Source organism: Leptodactylus fuscus, chromosome 1, assembly GCF_031893055.1.
Source record: "Leptodactylus fuscus isolate aLepFus1 chromosome 1, aLepFus1.hap2, whole genome shotgun sequence".
Classification (NCBI taxonomy): domain Eukaryota; kingdom Metazoa; phylum Chordata; class Amphibia; order Anura; family Leptodactylidae; genus Leptodactylus; species Leptodactylus fuscus.
In genome coordinates, this window is record NC_134265.1 from 81,037,066 (window position 1) to 81,055,439 (window position 18,374).

General features: G+C 40.3%; 1 protein-coding gene across 8 annotated transcripts in view; it reads left to right on the forward strand.

Moving 5' to 3' along the window:
• CSNK1G3 (casein kinase 1 gamma 3) overlaps positions 1-18,374 on the forward strand; it is a 107,914-nt gene that overhangs the window by 44,057 nt on the left and 45,483 nt on the right. For all 8 annotated transcript variants that reach the window (XM_075272380.1, XM_075272364.1, XM_075272357.1 and 5 more), the window contains exons 3-4: positions 2,168-2,208; positions 4,710-4,779. In XM_075272380.1, the coding sequence (XP_075128481.1) occupies positions 2,168-2,208; positions 4,710-4,779 (111 nt within the window). The remainder of the gene's footprint in view (positions 1-2,167; positions 2,209-4,709; positions 4,780-18,374) is intronic.

The following is an 18,374-nucleotide window of genomic DNA, read 5'->3' on the forward strand; positions in this document are numbered from 1 at the left end:
CTGACAGTCTGGGCTGCGAAATGGAGAACAAGTCCTATTCTTGTCCTATTTTGAGGCCCTTGCTCTCATGGCTCCTATTCATTTAATGAAAGCAGTCGCAGAAGCATGGCCAGTGCACGGGCGAAACTCGGAACATCCGTGTTTCCCCCATTAGCCGCCCGTGTCTTTAGTTCATGGCTGACACGACCGGCCTTAGACACAGAATCCAGCAGTCACAATAGATGATCTCACAGCTTATCTACTCTACATATGACCTTTCAGCAGGTCACTGAGCATTCCTAAAACATTATCCTGTACATGTCAATATTGTCTGCTCCAGTCCACGTGTCTACAGCCTATGGTCCATCTACAGGAAGCGGGAAGTGACAGCTTATTTCAGGCTTAGTGGCAAGTTTATCTATCAGTCTATCTATCTATCTATCTATCTATCTATCTATCTATCTATCTATCTATCTATCTATCTATCTATCTATCTATCGTACATATCTCAATACAAAAGTAAACTAAGAAAACTACCCAAAATTTTTTTTATAATATGTTTAATATAGAAATTGTATTTTATAAAATTGCTAATTTTTTGAAAGTACATTTCCTTTAACTGAATGAACTTCCATGTGGGCTGACCAAGAGTTAGTGCTAATACTTGTCAGCCTCTATGTACTACCGTAGGTCTCTACTTTTAGACTTAAAGACTGGATACCTTTTTACATAAAAAAAAAAAATAAAAATTATTGCATGTATTATGGCCTAAACATTGTCAGAGGTCTGACTTCTGCTGGGTGCATTCCACTACATAGCAAGCTGCAGGATGCCGCTCACTAGCACTTGGCTACCGGATGGCTTAGTCTGTAGCCTCTCTTTTTCTTTCCCTCCTGAATGATCTTCTAAGCTGATTTTTAACCATATCCAATTGGAACCAGATGTCTGGGTGAAGAATTCTTCTTTGAGGAAACAGACTGTAGCTGAAATATTAAAAAAAAAAAAAAAAATACACACACAGTATGTATGTGTGTGTGTGTGTGTGTGTGTGTGTGTGTGTGTGTGTGTGTGTGTGTGTGTGTGTATATATATATATATATATATATATATATATATATATATATATATATATATATATATATATATATATATATGAAGAGCTCAACGGAAAAATGGCCTAAGTCCAATACAAACTTACTTCACTCTCGTTGGTCATTTTTTCATTGAAATCGTGACTTCCGGTCTGTTGTTTATATTAGTGTAAAAACTTTGTCTTATTGTTTAAAAGGCTCTAAATCGACTTTTGCACATATTTAGCGCCGAAAAGGGAGGCAGGTAATTATTATTCTTCATCGTTTAATAATAGTAGTAATTAATTAATATTAAATAAATAATATTTATACATGAAGCTGCAATTTTTTTTAATAAATAATACAATTTATGATTAGGATTAACGGTGTTCATTAGCTGATTACATTGGATAGATATATTCCACAATAATGCCCGTTTGCTTTAGGCTAAAACTTTAAATTTCGTTTTTCTCACAATATTGATTTTTGGACTTAGGCCATTTTTCCGTTGAGCTCTTCATATATATATATATATATATATATATATATATATATATATATATATATATATATATATATATATATATATATATATATATATATATATATTTTAACTAATGAGTCACAACAATGGAAGGAGAAGTAGAAAGCAAAGCATCCTGCTTCGGTGTCCTTATATTCAACTAGTTGGTTTTTTATAGATCTGTTCCAGTATACCTGGAGGTCTATTCATAGGGTTATTTATACATAGTATTTTCTTATGTCTCATGTTGGCTATTGGTTCTGGATTGTTTTCAATGGTCTGTGATCTTTTTATGATGTTGGCAAGTAGGAGAATGAGGAGACCAAGTGAAACTTTGCAACCCCAGCGAAATCCCAGTGTTAACAATTGCTGTTCACTTAACCAGTGCCTGAAATAAGAATGCAGCCAATTTTTTTTACTTTGTCATTGTGTCACTTTTTGGCAAACCTCTTAAATAAAAGGCATTAGCGGGGGCCTCATTAATGTTTTATGTGGACTTTGGATTCTGGCATGTTGCGCACTTGTTTCTCAATGCTTTGCTGTAAACCCGGCCCTGGCACCATCTAACATTCTTGTTTTTGTTCTTCTTTTCAAGGGAAAAATCTGTACACAAATGAGTATGTGGCGATTAAACTGGTAAGATTTCTTTGTTTTATAATCTTGGTATGGATATTTGGCTTTATCCTGTGATACCTATCTGAATGTTATGTAAATGATTGGGATGGCATGGGGGAGATCTACAAGACTGGCTAATAGAGGAGATGTCTTCTGTTTCTCCCAGTAACCAATCACTGTAAAGCTTCCATTTTATAAGAACAGAATATGGTATGAAAGCTGTGCTGTGATTGGTTATTAGGGGCTACAGATGGTTTTCCCTTTGGACATTAATCTTCCCCGGAATTATTTTTGCCGATTGCAAGATGATCGTGACTAATGCAGGCGGCTATGGTGATTCTGAATTTCCACCAAAATCACTAATCATGCAAGTTTTTTTTCACGGGTTCCTGCTCACACTTACAACTTAGACTTTTTCTGTCCTGACATTAGTGGTGTTATATGTTGCGTAAAAGCCGATAGTAGCGCTAAATTCAGCGCAGCTTTGCCAGTATACGTCCCAGATGCAGAGAGATCAGTGCTGTTAGTATATATACCAATATCTCTGGCATTGTGACGCATGCAGAGCTGACAATGCACGGACTTCAGAGCACTGTTGACTTTCTAGCAATATATATCACCGCCAATGTCAGAGGACATGAAAGGTTCTCTTTAAAGGGGACCTGACAAGTCAATTTGGGACATTAAACTACCCTGAAGTCCTTATAGACTGGCAGTTCAGCGTCCCAAATAGCACGGTTGTGAAGCTGTCTGCACCTGTATTTAAAACAGAACAATGCAAAAAAAAAATTAAATTAAATTCCCACAGTGCTTGCACAGTCAGTTGTTCATTGAAGTGCACTTTGTCCTTACTGCACATGTGCACATGGTCTGACGCATGCACATTGAAGCTTATAGGGGTATTCCCACAAACATAACCACTTTTAAATATGTAGATTATTGAAAGTTACAGTTTTTGCAAATATAAGTAATTAAACATTTCTCTAAATATCTTGCGTTGACAGTTTGTCTTGATAGATTGCCCTTGGATATAACCATGAATGCAGGTCAGAAAATCAGCCATTTTGTTCTTATTGTGGATATCTCCTAATACCTGTGGTGTACTTGCCTGATAACCCATCTGCAATAAGAAAATAATGGCTGGGTTTTTGACCAGTCCTAGACCTTTGTCGTATTTATTGGCTACTGATCAAGAAAACAGACTGTTAGTACTAAAGGCTCATTCACATCTGCGCCCGGTCTCTGTTCTGCAGGTTTCCGTTTGTTGTACGAAACTGGGCAGTAGACGGAAACCTGCAGGCATTTTTCAAACCCATTCATTTCAATGGGTTTGGAAAGTGTCCAGCCGTGAGCGTTTTATGCTCTCTGTGGCGAAACCGTTTTTTTAAAACCGGACACAGAGTTGGACGTGCAGGACGCTGGTGTGAACCAAGTGTAAGATGATTAGAAAATTTTTTAGAACTCTGCAGAATTTTTAACTACTTATATTTGCAAAAAATGTTTAACTTTTAATTATCTACAAATAAAAGTATGCTTATGTTCAGGGGGATACTCCTTTAAGTGTACTTTCCCTGGCTTCAAATACTAGGTTAGCTATTTTACTGGCATAGTAGAAATGTGCTGGCACTGTTGCCTTGCAGCGCTGGGGTCCTTGGCTCTCCTTGTGTTTAAGTCTCCCCAGTTACTCCAGTTTCCTCCTCCTACAAAATACTGATAAATAATCATAGCTAAATTCCCCCAAACACTCTGGGCTAATGGCTGCCTACAGGCGTGAGTTTGTATAAGGCCACAAAACCAAATGGGTCAGTGTGTTAGCTGTGAAACCCGCTGCTAACACACCGAGCATGCTCACAGGTTTGTTTTTAAGAGGTTTTTATATATATATATATATATATATATATATATATATATATATATCTCAGCTCTTCATGCTGTGTAAATTGCAACTGAGAAAATTTGATGCAGGTTTGCAGATGAAATTGTAGCAAATTCCTTGTATTTTAAATGTTACAAAGTGTGACAATCATCAACACAGATGACATGCAGCTTTACGGTCCACACCATGTTATACCTTCTTCATAGGTGTTTGGTAGGACCCCATCCATACATTTTGCTTGTTTTGTAGAATGCTGCACATTTTTCCACTTGTAAAATATAGACTAAAAAGCCACAGGACTTCCTCTGCATGTGAATTTAGCAAACCTGTTGTGAATATATATTCATAAGTTTGCTACAGAAATCTTCCTTGACCTTCTCCTTCATCTGAATGGAGCTTGCAGTAAACTATCCACATGCTGAAGGAGCAGCCCCATTCAGATATGGGGTTAATTTTCAGTTGCAAAAATGTATGCAACAAATCGGCACAAGTGAACATATGTACAAGTCTCTGAGCAGCCACTGGCATTTCTTTAGGTAGTTCTAAGCTAAAAGAGGCCTGGTGTGCTGTCCTATTCCTTTGAAGTGCTTGCAATCCTCTTATTATATGTGGTGTCATATCAATATTTAATATGTTTATTTGACAGGAACCTATGAAATCCAGAGCACCGCAGCTGCATTTGGAATACCGGTTCTACAAGCAGTTGGGGTCTGTTGGTAAGTTTTTATTTATTTATTTTTTTCTCCCTCCTCTTTGGTTCATTTCACACTTGCATCCATCCCAGTGCTAAAGCCTTGAGCATAATAATAGAATTTGCTGTTATGTATAAGGCGGTGAGTGATGCGGGTCTGATCAGCTTGACAAATGATAAAGCAGTATATTGTATGCAAGTCCTCGGAAAGGCGAAGCAAGAACAGTGTGCGTTATTGTACAGTTCCCACGAGTATAGTATCTATGGTTTCTGTGTTCTATACGTCTCTATGGATACGACTTACTGTCAAGGCTTCTGTAAGATCTGGGAAAATGTTGCATGTGGCTAATTTTTGTTCAGCCGTATGCAGCTTGCATCTTTAATTCTGCTTGCACTGGTAAGCTCATGGAAACTTAAAGGGTTCTGAAAGGGGTATTCCTATTTTATAGTACAGCAGCGCTCCAGACCGCATGTCACAGTATAGTTCCATTCAGACTCCTCCTCTTTACAGTAGAGTGTGAGCGAAGGGAAGGGGGGGGGGGGGCGTGATTTGGGGCCCTGTGCTAGTGATCAAACATTTATCACCTGTACTGTTGATAGCTAATAAAGGTCAGGCACGGGAAAACCTCTTTTAGGCTAAGGCCTCACTTTGTGGAAACTTAGATTTTTTTTTTTTTTTTCTTGAGCCAAAGCCAAGAATTGCTACAAAAGAAATTGGAAATTTTTATATATATATATATATATATATATATATATATATATATATATATATATATATATATATATATATATATACTTATTTCTACCTTTTGCTCAATTCGCTGCTTGCTTTGGCTTAAAAAAACAGAAAAGAAAAAAGCTGGGTTTCCGTAAATTGTGACTTTAGCCTTAAAAGGGTACCTTGGTTTTTCTGGGCAATCTGTTCTCTATCTGTATACGCCTTTATACACAGTGTCCTATCAGTTTTCTACTACTAATAGCCTCATTATGGCTGTGGTAAATTTTATATTTCTCCCTGAGGCAAGGGGACTGTGTAATACAGAGCAGTCTACCCCCTTCCCCCATTCTTTATTACTACTACTTGTTTCTTTTACGTATTGCTGCCAGAAATAACAGTAAAATGACTAACAAATAATTGATAAACCACAAGTGACCATAGTATAGGAGATCCAGGGACACTGAACTGCTAGTCCAGTTTATAATGCAGCTAAAAAGAGCCCAATAACAAAGTCTGCTTGTTGTCTACTACTACTATCTCATCAGAGTAGCTAAGGAGAAGTCGATATAATCTCCTGATTATGTATAACCTGTGAGAAGCTGCAGAATCCTCACTGGGCAGTGTACAGGCAAAGAAAGCTGTGTGGAAATAAGTAAAGGCTATGAAGAGAGATTTACCTCCCTCATCTACTTCCTTTGTTCCTGTCTTGAGCCTATTGGTTTCTAAAGACAGATTCTTTCTAGTAACAATGAATGAACAATAAATTAAGAAAGAGGTGGCAGAAACATTAGAGGTTTTTTTGGCAGAAAATACTAACATAATTAGATAAAGTACATTACATTTTGATATCCAATCACTTGGTCTATTAAACAAGATTAAGTTGTCTGAAAGATTGGTGGGCATTTAAGCAAGACGTGTAGTGTTTTATGCATGGCCTTTCCCTTTAAATATGAATTGCATCTTATTTACGTGTCTAGGGAATGTATTGGATATGGTTAGTGTATGATGTAAGATGTTATCTTGTAAAAGACATGCTATTTTCTAAATTGTAACGAGTTTCTGCAAAATTTAGAGCTGTTTGTGCAAGTAGGGCTGAACATGTGGCTGTGGTTCAATGTAAATTGATGGCTTCGGGACATAATACATGGTTTTACCAGTTTGTTTTGGACGACACGTGGCATGATGAAGTCTATTGTGGATTATATCTAACATTCATCGTTCGGAAACGGGGAAAAAAGTGCTGTGTACTTAAGTTAGTACATGTAAGAAAACTTGGTAGACCATTAAATAGCAGTGTAGACTTTCCATTTAAAGCATACCTCCTATTATAAAGAAAAAACTAAATATATAACAAAAAGCATACATGGATAACACAGGTTAATATAAGAAACTTTGTAATATATCTTAATAAAGAAATTTGTCACCTTGGGTTGCACTCCCATCTTTCCCTCACTTGGGCCGTAACCTCACACAGAGCTCTATGGAAAGAGGAGGGGGAGGAGGCAGCAGTGGCGCTGGGGTCAGTCGGGGTCAGGACCACCTTTGAGTGGCGTCACAGTTGGGAAAAAAGTTGCCAACTCAGACTTCAAAATAAAAAGATTGAATTATTTTTTAATTATATTCTCCAATTATTGTGCTTGTTTACTTTCATAGCAATATAGTTACTAGCAACTTTAGAGAATTTAGGGATTTCTACTGCATCATCTGACTTACCATTCCTGTTAGCAGTTAATGAGGGAGTCAGTCTGTGGAATAGAAAAGGGGTCTGTGCAGAACCTTGTCATGCTTCAGCTGTTTGTGGGTCTCTTTCCAGCAGCTTTCTCACTCATCCACTTTCCATAGCCTTAACTATTAAAGGTCCCCCCCCCCCCCCAACAAAACTTTAAAGGGGCTCTATCATTGGGAAACGTCATTTTTAACTAATCACATCCTTGCATAGCCTTTAGGAAGGCTATTCCACGCCTACCTTTTGTATGTAAATTGCCTCAGTAGATTTTGGATAAGTCCATTTTTATTCATATGCTAATTAACTTCTCCATGCACCCCGGAAGTCTCTTCATGCACTGTCTCCTGTATATACAGCACAGGCTGCTGCTGCTGATTCCTCCTCCCTGCTCTCACACACAGCAGGGAGAAGAGAGCTGGCTGACAACTTCTTGTGCACCCTGGAGCCTAATTAGCATATGGATAAAAACTGACTTATTCAAACACTACTGAGGCGATTTACATACAAAAGGTAAGTGTGGAATAGCCTTTCTAAAGGCTATGCAAGGATGTGATTAGTTAAAAGTGACTTTTGTTAATGATAGACCCCTTTAAAAAAAAAAAAAAAAAAAAAGTGACATTTTTGTATTTTCCCATTTCACCACAGAAATTCCATTCTCAACATTCACTTAATGTACGTGTATGACCCCTGTGGGCCACCATTGATGATGTTGTTACTATTCTCTTGGACAACCCCTTAAATGCTTTTGTTGTTTTGAGGTTTGCATGAGGTTGTTGTATTTTTGAGCTCTTCTCCCACCTTAACCTGAATGTATAGATCATAGCAATAGAGGAATAGAGCTCCAGTAGTGCTATATTCTATTTTGTGGTCAGTGTCAGACTAACCTCACGTTGAGTGAATAAATGGATGATGGATTTTGAGTGCCGCCTCTTCATTCATTGCTAGGATGTTGGACTTTTGCTTTTCAGATGCTATTAACAAGTGCACCCTTAGGTACATTATCAAAATATTGCAAGGCAAATCCACTTTACTAACAAGGAGATGGAAAGCCAATAGCACTAAAAATATCTTTACAGGAAGACACTTATATATTCCACCCTCCACCGCATTATAAGCAGCAGATGCGCTTCACTGCCTCCTGGAATGGCAGTACATGCTGAGGAGCGGTTTCACAACGCCCCGTAGATTTCTGTTCAGGATGTGATTCTAGATTACACAAGGTTTCCCTCCCGTCAGTTTTGTACACAGGTGACATTTGCACTCTCTTCACATCTTTTTGGGGATTTTCAGAGGTACAGTATATGCTGAGTCTTATGACAGTGAATATTTTGGCCATTGATTCTCAATGTGAAAACAAACAAAAAAATCTTTTTCTATTTACAAAAAAAATGTTGACTCATACCAGCACAGCGTACGTCAAGAGAACATTTTTGTTTTGGGCCTTTGGCCTAAATACACATCAGAGTATACGCCTTTGTATATTCCAATAGTACTGTTAATCCCGCCTTCAATATTGCATGAACTACCAAGAACTCTGTGACAGACTTAACTCGCTCCAAAATTCTGCGCAGATGAGAAGGCCGGTTACAAAATTCCACAGTATACCCTGTAACATTGATTATTTTCACTATATCTATATGAAAAGGAAGCCACTATCTGCAATTTCCACCCTGAGCATTGAGGCCTTACATTATGATACTTCCTGTTTTGTGAAAATCACTTTTCAACTTCTAGTGTGTACACACTGGATAGGGTTAGCAGGTGTTTTTTTGTTTGTTTTATATATTTGTTATAAAGCTTTGCAGACTTCAGAGTATAATAGCCGTTTCAGTTCGGACATGTGCATTCTGAACAAAACTTCAGATATTGCAATGACTGAACCAAAATAGCCAGATATTGTTGTCTATTCCCTAGTTAATGTCAAGTTTCAGGTGATTTCTCAATCGCCCAACCGTAGTTTTAACCTCCTTTAGTTGGCATACTTTGAGCCAGAATTTTATGATGTACATTTACCACACCCACATGTCTATCAAGTCAGAATAATTTGCTCTCACACTAGTTTCACCACAGTTATAGAGTCTAGTCGTAACCACAATAGTAAATCTGGCCCAATGACTCCTCACCCAGATTTACTAATAGTTACAGTGTAAGCTTAAAGGGGTTGTCCCATCTCAAGGATCCTATCTATACTGGTAGCTTATGTAAATTGAAGCCTTTTTCTAAATATATTGCTTTAGAAATGCTGCTTTGTTTGCCTGTTATGTGAATTTATTTCTCCCATTGTTTACACTGCATTACCATAACCACGGACCTTGGAGATAGGACAAGTGATGTCACTTACTCAGTCCCGGCAGGACAATCCATTCAGATAATTGCAGTTTGATGGTGAAACCAAGTCTGTTATCTCTCCAAGTAAACACCGATAATACAGAGCCCTTTCTGTACAAGAATCTGCAGATTTACCTGACCTGCAGAAGTGTTGTTTGTCCTGTTCAGCAGAAGGGAGAGAAATACAGGAATTGAGAAGCAGACCCTGCATACAGCCTGGCTGAGATGGGAGAACCCCTTTAAAGAAGTTGCCCAGGCTTAAAAAAAAACAAACAAAAAAAAATACACCCTACTCTCTTGTCCCCAATGCTGTGGTGCCCTCTCAGGACGGTCCGTTCTTGCATCTCAGCTTCCTTCTTGCTGTTGAATTTCTCACTGGCTGTGACATCCTGACTTTCTTCCGCTGAGGCTGTGACATGACTGCTGAGGCCCATCAGTGGCCTCAGGGATCACTTCAGTGGCAATTACTTCCCCCAGAAGACAGAAAAGGAGCTACAGGACCAGACCACGCGGGGAGGCGCCGGAGCAATGGGGACAGATGAGTATGGCTTGCTTTATTTATTTATTTTAACTGTATCTTCCAGCCTATGTAACAAATAAAATTTTAGCCTGTACAACACCTTTAAATCTGGCATATTTTTAGACCTCTTGTCTATTGTAGTGTCTGGATGATAAATCTGCGCCTTTAGATGGTCTTGTCTGTTTATACCACTTTTTAATTGACACACTAATTTTATGCCACAGTTTTGGTGCAGCTAGGGTGCAGGCTATCACAGCTTAAGCTGTGCCTGGATTTAGCTAAGGGCTCGTTCACATCTGCGCCCAATCTCCGTTTACCGTATTTTTCGGACTATAAGACGCACTTTTTTCCCCCCAAATTTCGGAGGAAAATGAGGGTGCGTCTTATAGTCTGAATGTTGGTTTTCTGGTTTTCTTCAGCGGCAGTAGCGCAGCAATCTGCAGGCCCCGGCAGCTAAGACAGTCCCCGGCATCTGCTGTAATAGACCGGCGGATGCCGGGGAGTGTCTTAGCTGCCGGGGCCTGCAGATTGCTGCGCTACTGCCAGCGCTGGTTTTCTTCAGCGGCAGGAGCGTGACAATACTGCAGGCCCCGGCAGCTAAGACACTCCCCGGCATCCGCCGGTCTATTACAGCAGATGCCGGGGACTGTCTTAGCTGCCGGGGCCTGCAGATTGCCACGCTCCTGCCGCTGAAGAAAACCAGCGGTGGAAGCGCGGCCATGCTGCAAATCCACTCCTCCTCCACAGGTCCCGGCAGTCAGTTAGCCCCGGGGCCGGTCCCCACCGGTCCCATACCTTTAGTAATGCAGGCCGGCTCCTGCACGGCGAGGCCGCAGGAGCCGACCTGTTCCGATGACAGCCGGGAGCCTAATGAAGGCTCCGAGGCTTGTCATAGATATATATTACTATCGCGGCTGGTCTATGACGCTCCGCGATAGTAATGTATAGAATCTCCCATAGACGGCAATACACTTGTATTGCCGTCTATGGGACTTGCAATCAAATGATTGCAGGTTCAAGCCCCCTAGGCGGGGGATAATAAAATAGTAAAAAAAAAAAAAAACACTTAAAAAAAAAAATATAATAAAAAATAAAATAAATAAAAGTTCACCTCCTTTCCCTAGAATACATATAAAAGTATAACATTACTGTGAAACATACACATTAGGTATCCCTGTGTCTGAAAATGCCCGGTCTACTAATATTTTTATGTACAGTGAACGTCAAAATCAAAAGTGCTAAACTGCCGGGTTTTTCTCTCTGTTTTGCCTCTGAATTAAATAAAAGGTGATCTAAGCAATAAACATTTCCCAAAATGGTATATCTAAAAAGTACACCTGGCCCCACAAAAAAAACGCCCTATACATCCCCGTACAGCTGCAGGGTCACCTGTCAATGTGGCCTTGCAGCTGTTCCAAAACTACAACTCCCATATATTAAATATTTTACCATTTTTTGCCTGAAAATTTTTTTTTCCCTATTTTTCTCCTCTAAAACCTGGGTGCGTCTTATACGGTATACAGGTTTCCGTTTCCTGCTCGAAACTGGGCAGGAAATGGAAACCTGCAGGCATTTTTCAAACCAATTCATTTGAATGGGTCTGAAAAGTGTGCGCTGGTGAGCGTTTTGTGCTCTCTGTGGCGAAACCTTTTTTTTTTTTTTTTTTTTTTTTTTTTTTTTTTTAAACCAGACACAAAGTCGGACATGCAGGATTTTATGTCTGGTTTAAAAAAAAACAAACAAAAAAAAAACCCCAAAAAACACTGTTTCGCCACAGAGAGCATAAAACGCTCACCGGCACTCACGGCCGGACCTGGTTCTGCCGGCAGAAGATGTAAACCTGAGTACGAACACTGAACGCTGGTGTGAACCCAGCGTCAGGCACACCCCCTTGTCTAACGAGCCAGAAAATGTTCTAAAGCTTGATGTGCCTGAAATGTACAGCCACTGTAGTGCATCAACTACCCCCCTTCCTTGTAAGTTTTAGCTTTCTTATCTCCAGATTGCTAATGTGAAAGCTTTACAGCAGCTCTTCACAGCTCAGGATAAGATAACTACCATTTAATTAAAATAATTATAGTAAATTATGACATATGGATGGAGAGGCCGTAGTCAAGTGGATGGGGCTGCTGGCCCGCCAGATTTCTCACTTTTTAACAAACCAATTTACTGGCGTAAATGATGTCTCAAATTTACACCAGCTATAGTTTGGGGTAGGTTTCCGTACGGGCGCACACCTTGTCAGCAGATGCACTTCATTGTAAATGCATTCTTCCCTGGTGCCAGAGACTTGAACACCAACATTGAATATGCCAGTCTTCATGAATCGTCTCAAATACATTCTCTTCAAGCTCAAAACTCTTTAATTATAATACCCTCTTTTTTTTTCCTTTTTTCCTTTTAAAGGGGTTGGACACTTTTAGACGGATATTGAGAAACAAATAATATTGTTTGTAAAATAAAAGGATGTACAATTTTCCAATATACTTTCTGTATCAATTCCTGACAGTTCTCTATATTTCGGCTTGCTGTCATTCATTCTGTTACTTCTAGTGGATAAAACTCTGACCATGGTCATGTGATTTCCGGTCCATGGTCATGTGATGAGCACACAGGTGTACTGCTCGTTACCAGGCAGATGTCTGATTACTGTGCTGTGACTGTAATGAGCGGCATCGGTGTGCTCATCACATGACCAGTGACCGTAAATCACATGACCATGGTCAGACTTTTATCTCCTACTGTAGAAGTAACAGAATGAATGACGGCAAGCAGAGATCTAGAAAACCGTGAGTAATTGATACAAAAATTATATTGAAAAATTGTACAACTTTCTATTATACAAAACATAACATTTGTCTCTCAATATTGATCTGAAAGTGGCCAACCCCTTTAATTTATTGGCTGCACTATAAAGTAACACAGCCATACATTTACAGCAATTTTTTTTTCTTGAGCTACCTGAATAGAGACTGAGCTGCAGCAGCACAGGATTCCCACTACACCCTGTGTGGCACAGTCTATTACCAGCTCCATACTTTGTGCTTCAGTCAGCTGATTGTGAGGGGTGCGGTGTACTGCCCAACCCCCACAGATTTGATATTGATGCTAGATAGGCCATCAGTATGTAGTCAGAAATACTCATTTTATTCTATTATCCCATAATTCATCAACCCTTAGAGAACTGTCTCCTTTGGTTCACATGCTGTTTAAATAAGACTAGCGAGCCTGTAATGTCTGCTTCTTGTGGTCTCTGTTATCCATATTGATCTGTTCCTCTGAGGGTCTCCGAAGATCTGGCTCTCTTCAAGCATTTCCTGTTTACAGTCTCGTCTTTCACTTTTTATTTTTTTTTCTCTCGACTAGGCCTTAAAGATATGATTTACTGTACGCTCAGGGCATTGGCCGCAGTGCTGTATACCTTTTCTAACAAATACAGTATGGCTTTAGAGCATGTTGTGGTACCTTTTAGTAGCTGCCTGCTTATTTCTATGAGCTTACAAATCTTGTCCAAAGATATGGCTGTTGCGCCGGTCTGTTTTGCATATTTCTTACTTGCTTTTGGATGTTCAAGTTGGAGAGATATGTTCAACTTGAGCATCTTGAAATCTTTCACATAACACGGGGTTAATCTCCAGTTGATCTGTTCCATGTTTGCTTCGTGATCGGCTGAGGGGGAGGGGCTTAGTGATCGGCTGAGGGAGGAGCTTGGCGATCTTATGGTCCTACTGCAGACTGTCAGCTGCTGATGTCTGTTCTAGCTCATGCCAGAGCATTGATGGCGGAAGCATCACATGACCACTGAAACCAATCAGCGGCCTCAGTTTTCGGTGGAAGGGACCAGTGACGTTACTCGCATATATTGCAGATTCGGGACGTCAATCCTCCCTCTCCAGCTATCACTGGGGCCATTGGTTTCAGAGGTGATGTGATCCTGAGGACTTCTGGCATCAGTGCATCCGCACAAGACTCAATGGACACAAGCAGTAGACAACAGAGCGCCAGTTATTTATAGGCCTCCTTTCCAAATCCTGAACAACCCCTTTTATCCCCAAAATAGGATCTAAGGAAAGGAGGTAATGAGGGGGAAGTTGAGGGGTAGTTTTTGTTCTTTCTGTGTTTCGTGCTCCTTTATGGATGTATCTATTTCAGATTTTCTCTATTTTGGTACCAGAAAAAGGAGATATCAGAAAACCCCCCAGAAACTAGCTGTGGCCAATAGTTACTTCAGGTGTATGGCCAGCTTTATTTTTAACTATAATATGCAAAATTCTGCATACATTTTCTTTAAAAAGTCAGTTTCTCCTGTCCGACATGTTCACGGTTTGTGTGGCAGATTCTACATTTCTTCATATAATCTAAGGAAATTGTCAAGGAAATGAACAGTAATGCAGAAAGGTGCACATGAGTTACTGGTGCTTGTTTTCATTGTGTCAGCCGGAGCTTTACAAGGACATCTGTGTAGGTGCTATATAGTATTGTTACCGTTTCCTTTATACATTGTTCAGCCTGTTCATTTATATTGTTTATTACGTTGCTGAAGCTACAGAAAGTCACCTATTCAGATTGGATCTCATTCTCTGTCTTGTAAAAATTTCCCCATGAATATGTTCCTAGAAGTTTGTAATGAACATGGTCAATAGGCAAGTGAATTTATCTATAGCGAGACCACATGAAGCAGACTTACATTTGTAGGAGAGCAGATACTACTAGCAAACGGAATACATAATGTACAATGTATGCAAGGATATACTTCATGTTCAGGGGCTTGTGATTGCAGCCATCTCTGATACTGTATGTATGGTGTAGCCTAGAAATAAATCCAAGGGGCTCGCCAAATCTAATTCTTTATTTGGGAGAGCGCAGATAAATAGGAAAAGGCACATACACCTATATCACCTATATACCACACATGTACATATGATTTAGGGAATGCCGGCAGCTCCTCTTTTATTGCTTCAAGGAGTTGTCCAGTAACAGTATGATGCCATGGGAAGTATTTGTCCTCCCTCCATCATATAGAGGATAAATACCCAATTGGGTATGGCCTCTGAAACTTCCATCGATCCTAAGAATGGCATGGGGAGGGGGGCAACCCTCAATCCACCCTCTCACTCTTGTGCGTTCAGGCTGAATTTAGACGTCAGGTGGTGGATGGTGCTGCCATTCGCTTCACTGGGAGCACCAGAGATGGCCGAAGTACAGCAGCTACCTCTAGTGCTCCTGTTGATTGGATTGTGGGGTTTTCAGCAGTCAAACCTCTTAACGGGCATTGTATTCTTTTTTTTTTTTTTTTTTTTTTTTTGTGTGGCATAACCCCTTTTACACCCATCTTGTGGATAAGGGAGTGACTTGCTGGTCAAAAGCTGTACCTTGTCTACCTCCAGCCGTACCAATGAAATTGGTGAGGCAGGATCCTGCATTTCTGACCAGCCTCTTAATTCAGACTGGGGTGCTAAACACCCAATTTCTCATGATCTGTGGTGGTCCCAGCAGCCAGACCCCCCCCCCCCCCAAGCATCCTGTAGATAGGGAGTTGGTGGTTTTGAACTTTTTTTTAAAACTCCTTTTAATTAAAATAATTGATAGCCGAGATTTCCTTATTTGGGACCTTATCTGTTATCTATCAAATAGACTATGACTAAGATTGTCTATCGTGAGCATGAATTATCTGGATGACCCAGTAAACACTTGTCGCCAGGTTCCCTTACGCAGGATCACGGGGATCTACATTGGACCATTCTTACTAAAGGTATTGCCCAAAGGTGACAACCCCTATTTAGGGGGCCTGGTTCCTTTTCATGGTTCAGTGAAACGGCATACATTTTTGCTGTCAACCAGAAATGTTCTGCATCTGCCCTTACCAGGAAGGATTTTCTGAACAAGCCCTTGGCTCAGTGCACACAGACAAAAGCTACCAATGAATACAGTATATGGGTGTTGTGGGTAAATGTCGTAGATGAAGTTACTAAATTCAACTACTAAAGATGTTCCTCCTTCTGTCTAGAATAGAACATTTAAGGAGCAAAAATCCACCCAGATCACACAGGACAAAAGCCAGCCATTCACTGCATTAAGTATTCTGCTGAAATACATGAAAGCGCGCAGGATTCATTGTCACACAGTGATGTGGCTGAACTGGTTTTGTAGTTTCTTCTAGTTCTGCGTAAGAGACAACTGGCATGCTTGAGAGTGTAAGACGCTCGGCAACAACACTTTTATTAGATTGCAATAAAATGCTTTAACAGTCCTTAGCAAATCGCTAAAGCAAAGTAATGTTTCTAGGTAGCGGGGTGTGTGGAATTTTAAGAAAACCTTCAGAATATAGGGCGTTTTCTCTAAGGTTTATACAGTGCACTGCTTTCAGTTATTTCTTGGCTGCAAGAGAAACGCTGGGCATGTACATATAGCTCAGCATTTGGCCAACAGCTACACCTCCAGGTTCCTTTTCCATATATTCCATATATTTATTTAATATAATATATGTGTGCATCCTTGACTCAGTTGAGTGTGTGTTCTAAATGGGAAAGAGGCCTAAGGCTAGGTTTACACCTGTGCTTGATCTACGTTCGGGTTTTCCGTTCCTGACTCTGCTTAAAAATGCATTTTCCACCTTTTTCGGTTCATTTCTGCACCAGGTCTCCATAAAGGGATTCCATTTTCATCCTGCATGAAAAATGTGGAGAGAAAACAGCTGCAAGCAGAGCTTTTCTCTCCGCATTGTTCACCCTTCTCGGGTGCTAACCACGCAGATCCCATTATAGTCTATGGGGTCCACAGGTTTCCTAAGGTAACTGCTTTTTTATGCGGATTAGATTTCCGTTCCTGGGGTCCCAAGGCTGACACGACGACCGGAAACCCAAACACAGGTGTGAATCTAGCGTAAACCGTAGTTTTAGACCTCTGACAGTGGTGGTCGATCTGAAATATTAAAATCCAATAACCAAGTCATTAACTTGTAATATTGCTGCTAGTGGGGCTCCCGGTTTGACGGCGACTCCATTTTTCTGTATATAGGTCACCTTGTTTGTGAAGTGGTGACTGCAGTGGTTACCAGACACAAACATCACATCACAGCAGACATGTATTAATTATAAAGTGGGCACTGCTGAGGCCTAGGATTGACTGCAGTATTCCCCTCGCGGTAATAGGACGTCACTGGTGACATCACCAAGGCGTTCTGTGTGCAGATGAATGGTACTGACAGCACTGGAGACTGAGGCCAGGGCCCCTGCCCCCTGCACTGATCCTTCCCTCTCTTGACATCATTTTAGTCAATATATCACTACTTTGGGGCATTTAACTTGCTTCTTCAGTGATACAGTCACAGATCCTGCCAAATCATCTGAAAATACCCTTGGCAAGCTGAAAGTTCCAGGCTGCTGTGTATGCATTTCTATACAGAAGCCAGTCTATAACCATTCTCATTAATACAACGTCTCCAACTTTGAGACCAGCGTATTCTCTTTGCATTGCTAGTAGGAGAGCGGCCAAACATTTTGCTATTTGGCCTATAGTGGTTCAGACGTGTAGCTTTACTCTGATAATCTGAGGTTGCAGATTTTGCAATCCCTGCAGACCAGACTTGAAGGACATCCTGACACTTGTAATCTCCCCACAACTGGAGAACCGCAGGCTTCTGATTTCTAACCTTTATGTAATGTTGGAAGTGAATGTAACAGATCTCCTCCTTCCTGCTGCCGAGCATTTCAGACATGGTTAACTAAAAGGGAGTGTTGTCTCTACATTTGACTTTCTTATATTACATGAATTACATGTGGTGTCTCAATAACATATGCCATGGCTCAAGCATTTCAACTATTTGGCCCATTGCCACCGTATACCAAACTACCTTTTTCCCCTAAATTCTTTTGAGCTAATTTTTCCTTCTTTACGTGTTTAGCTCCAAGGAACAGACTTTCTTATTGCTGTATTCCAGACTCGCATAAGAACAGCAGCCGTTTTGTGCCGTCCTCTTCCTCTGCTTTACTGTAATGTTTTGTATCAGTCTTGTGCTGCTTTCCAAGGTGCGGTCATCATATATCCTATATCACACCGTTCCTTTGTAAGTTCGGCAGGACCTACTTTTTATTTTTTGGAGATGGCAAAGATGGAGATGAAACCCAGACAACTAGGATGTATGGTAAATAATTTTGTGGGAGCTAGGGGGTTCTTCATGATTGTCAGAAGTGCAAAATTTTACTTTTAGTCATTGAAGGAACAGTGATCAAGTCATTGCTTCTGTGAAGTAGGTTGTTGGTCTGGAACGGAGACCATTGCGGTGGAGTACGTTACTTATGGTATTGACTGAAACCAATGTCCCCACTG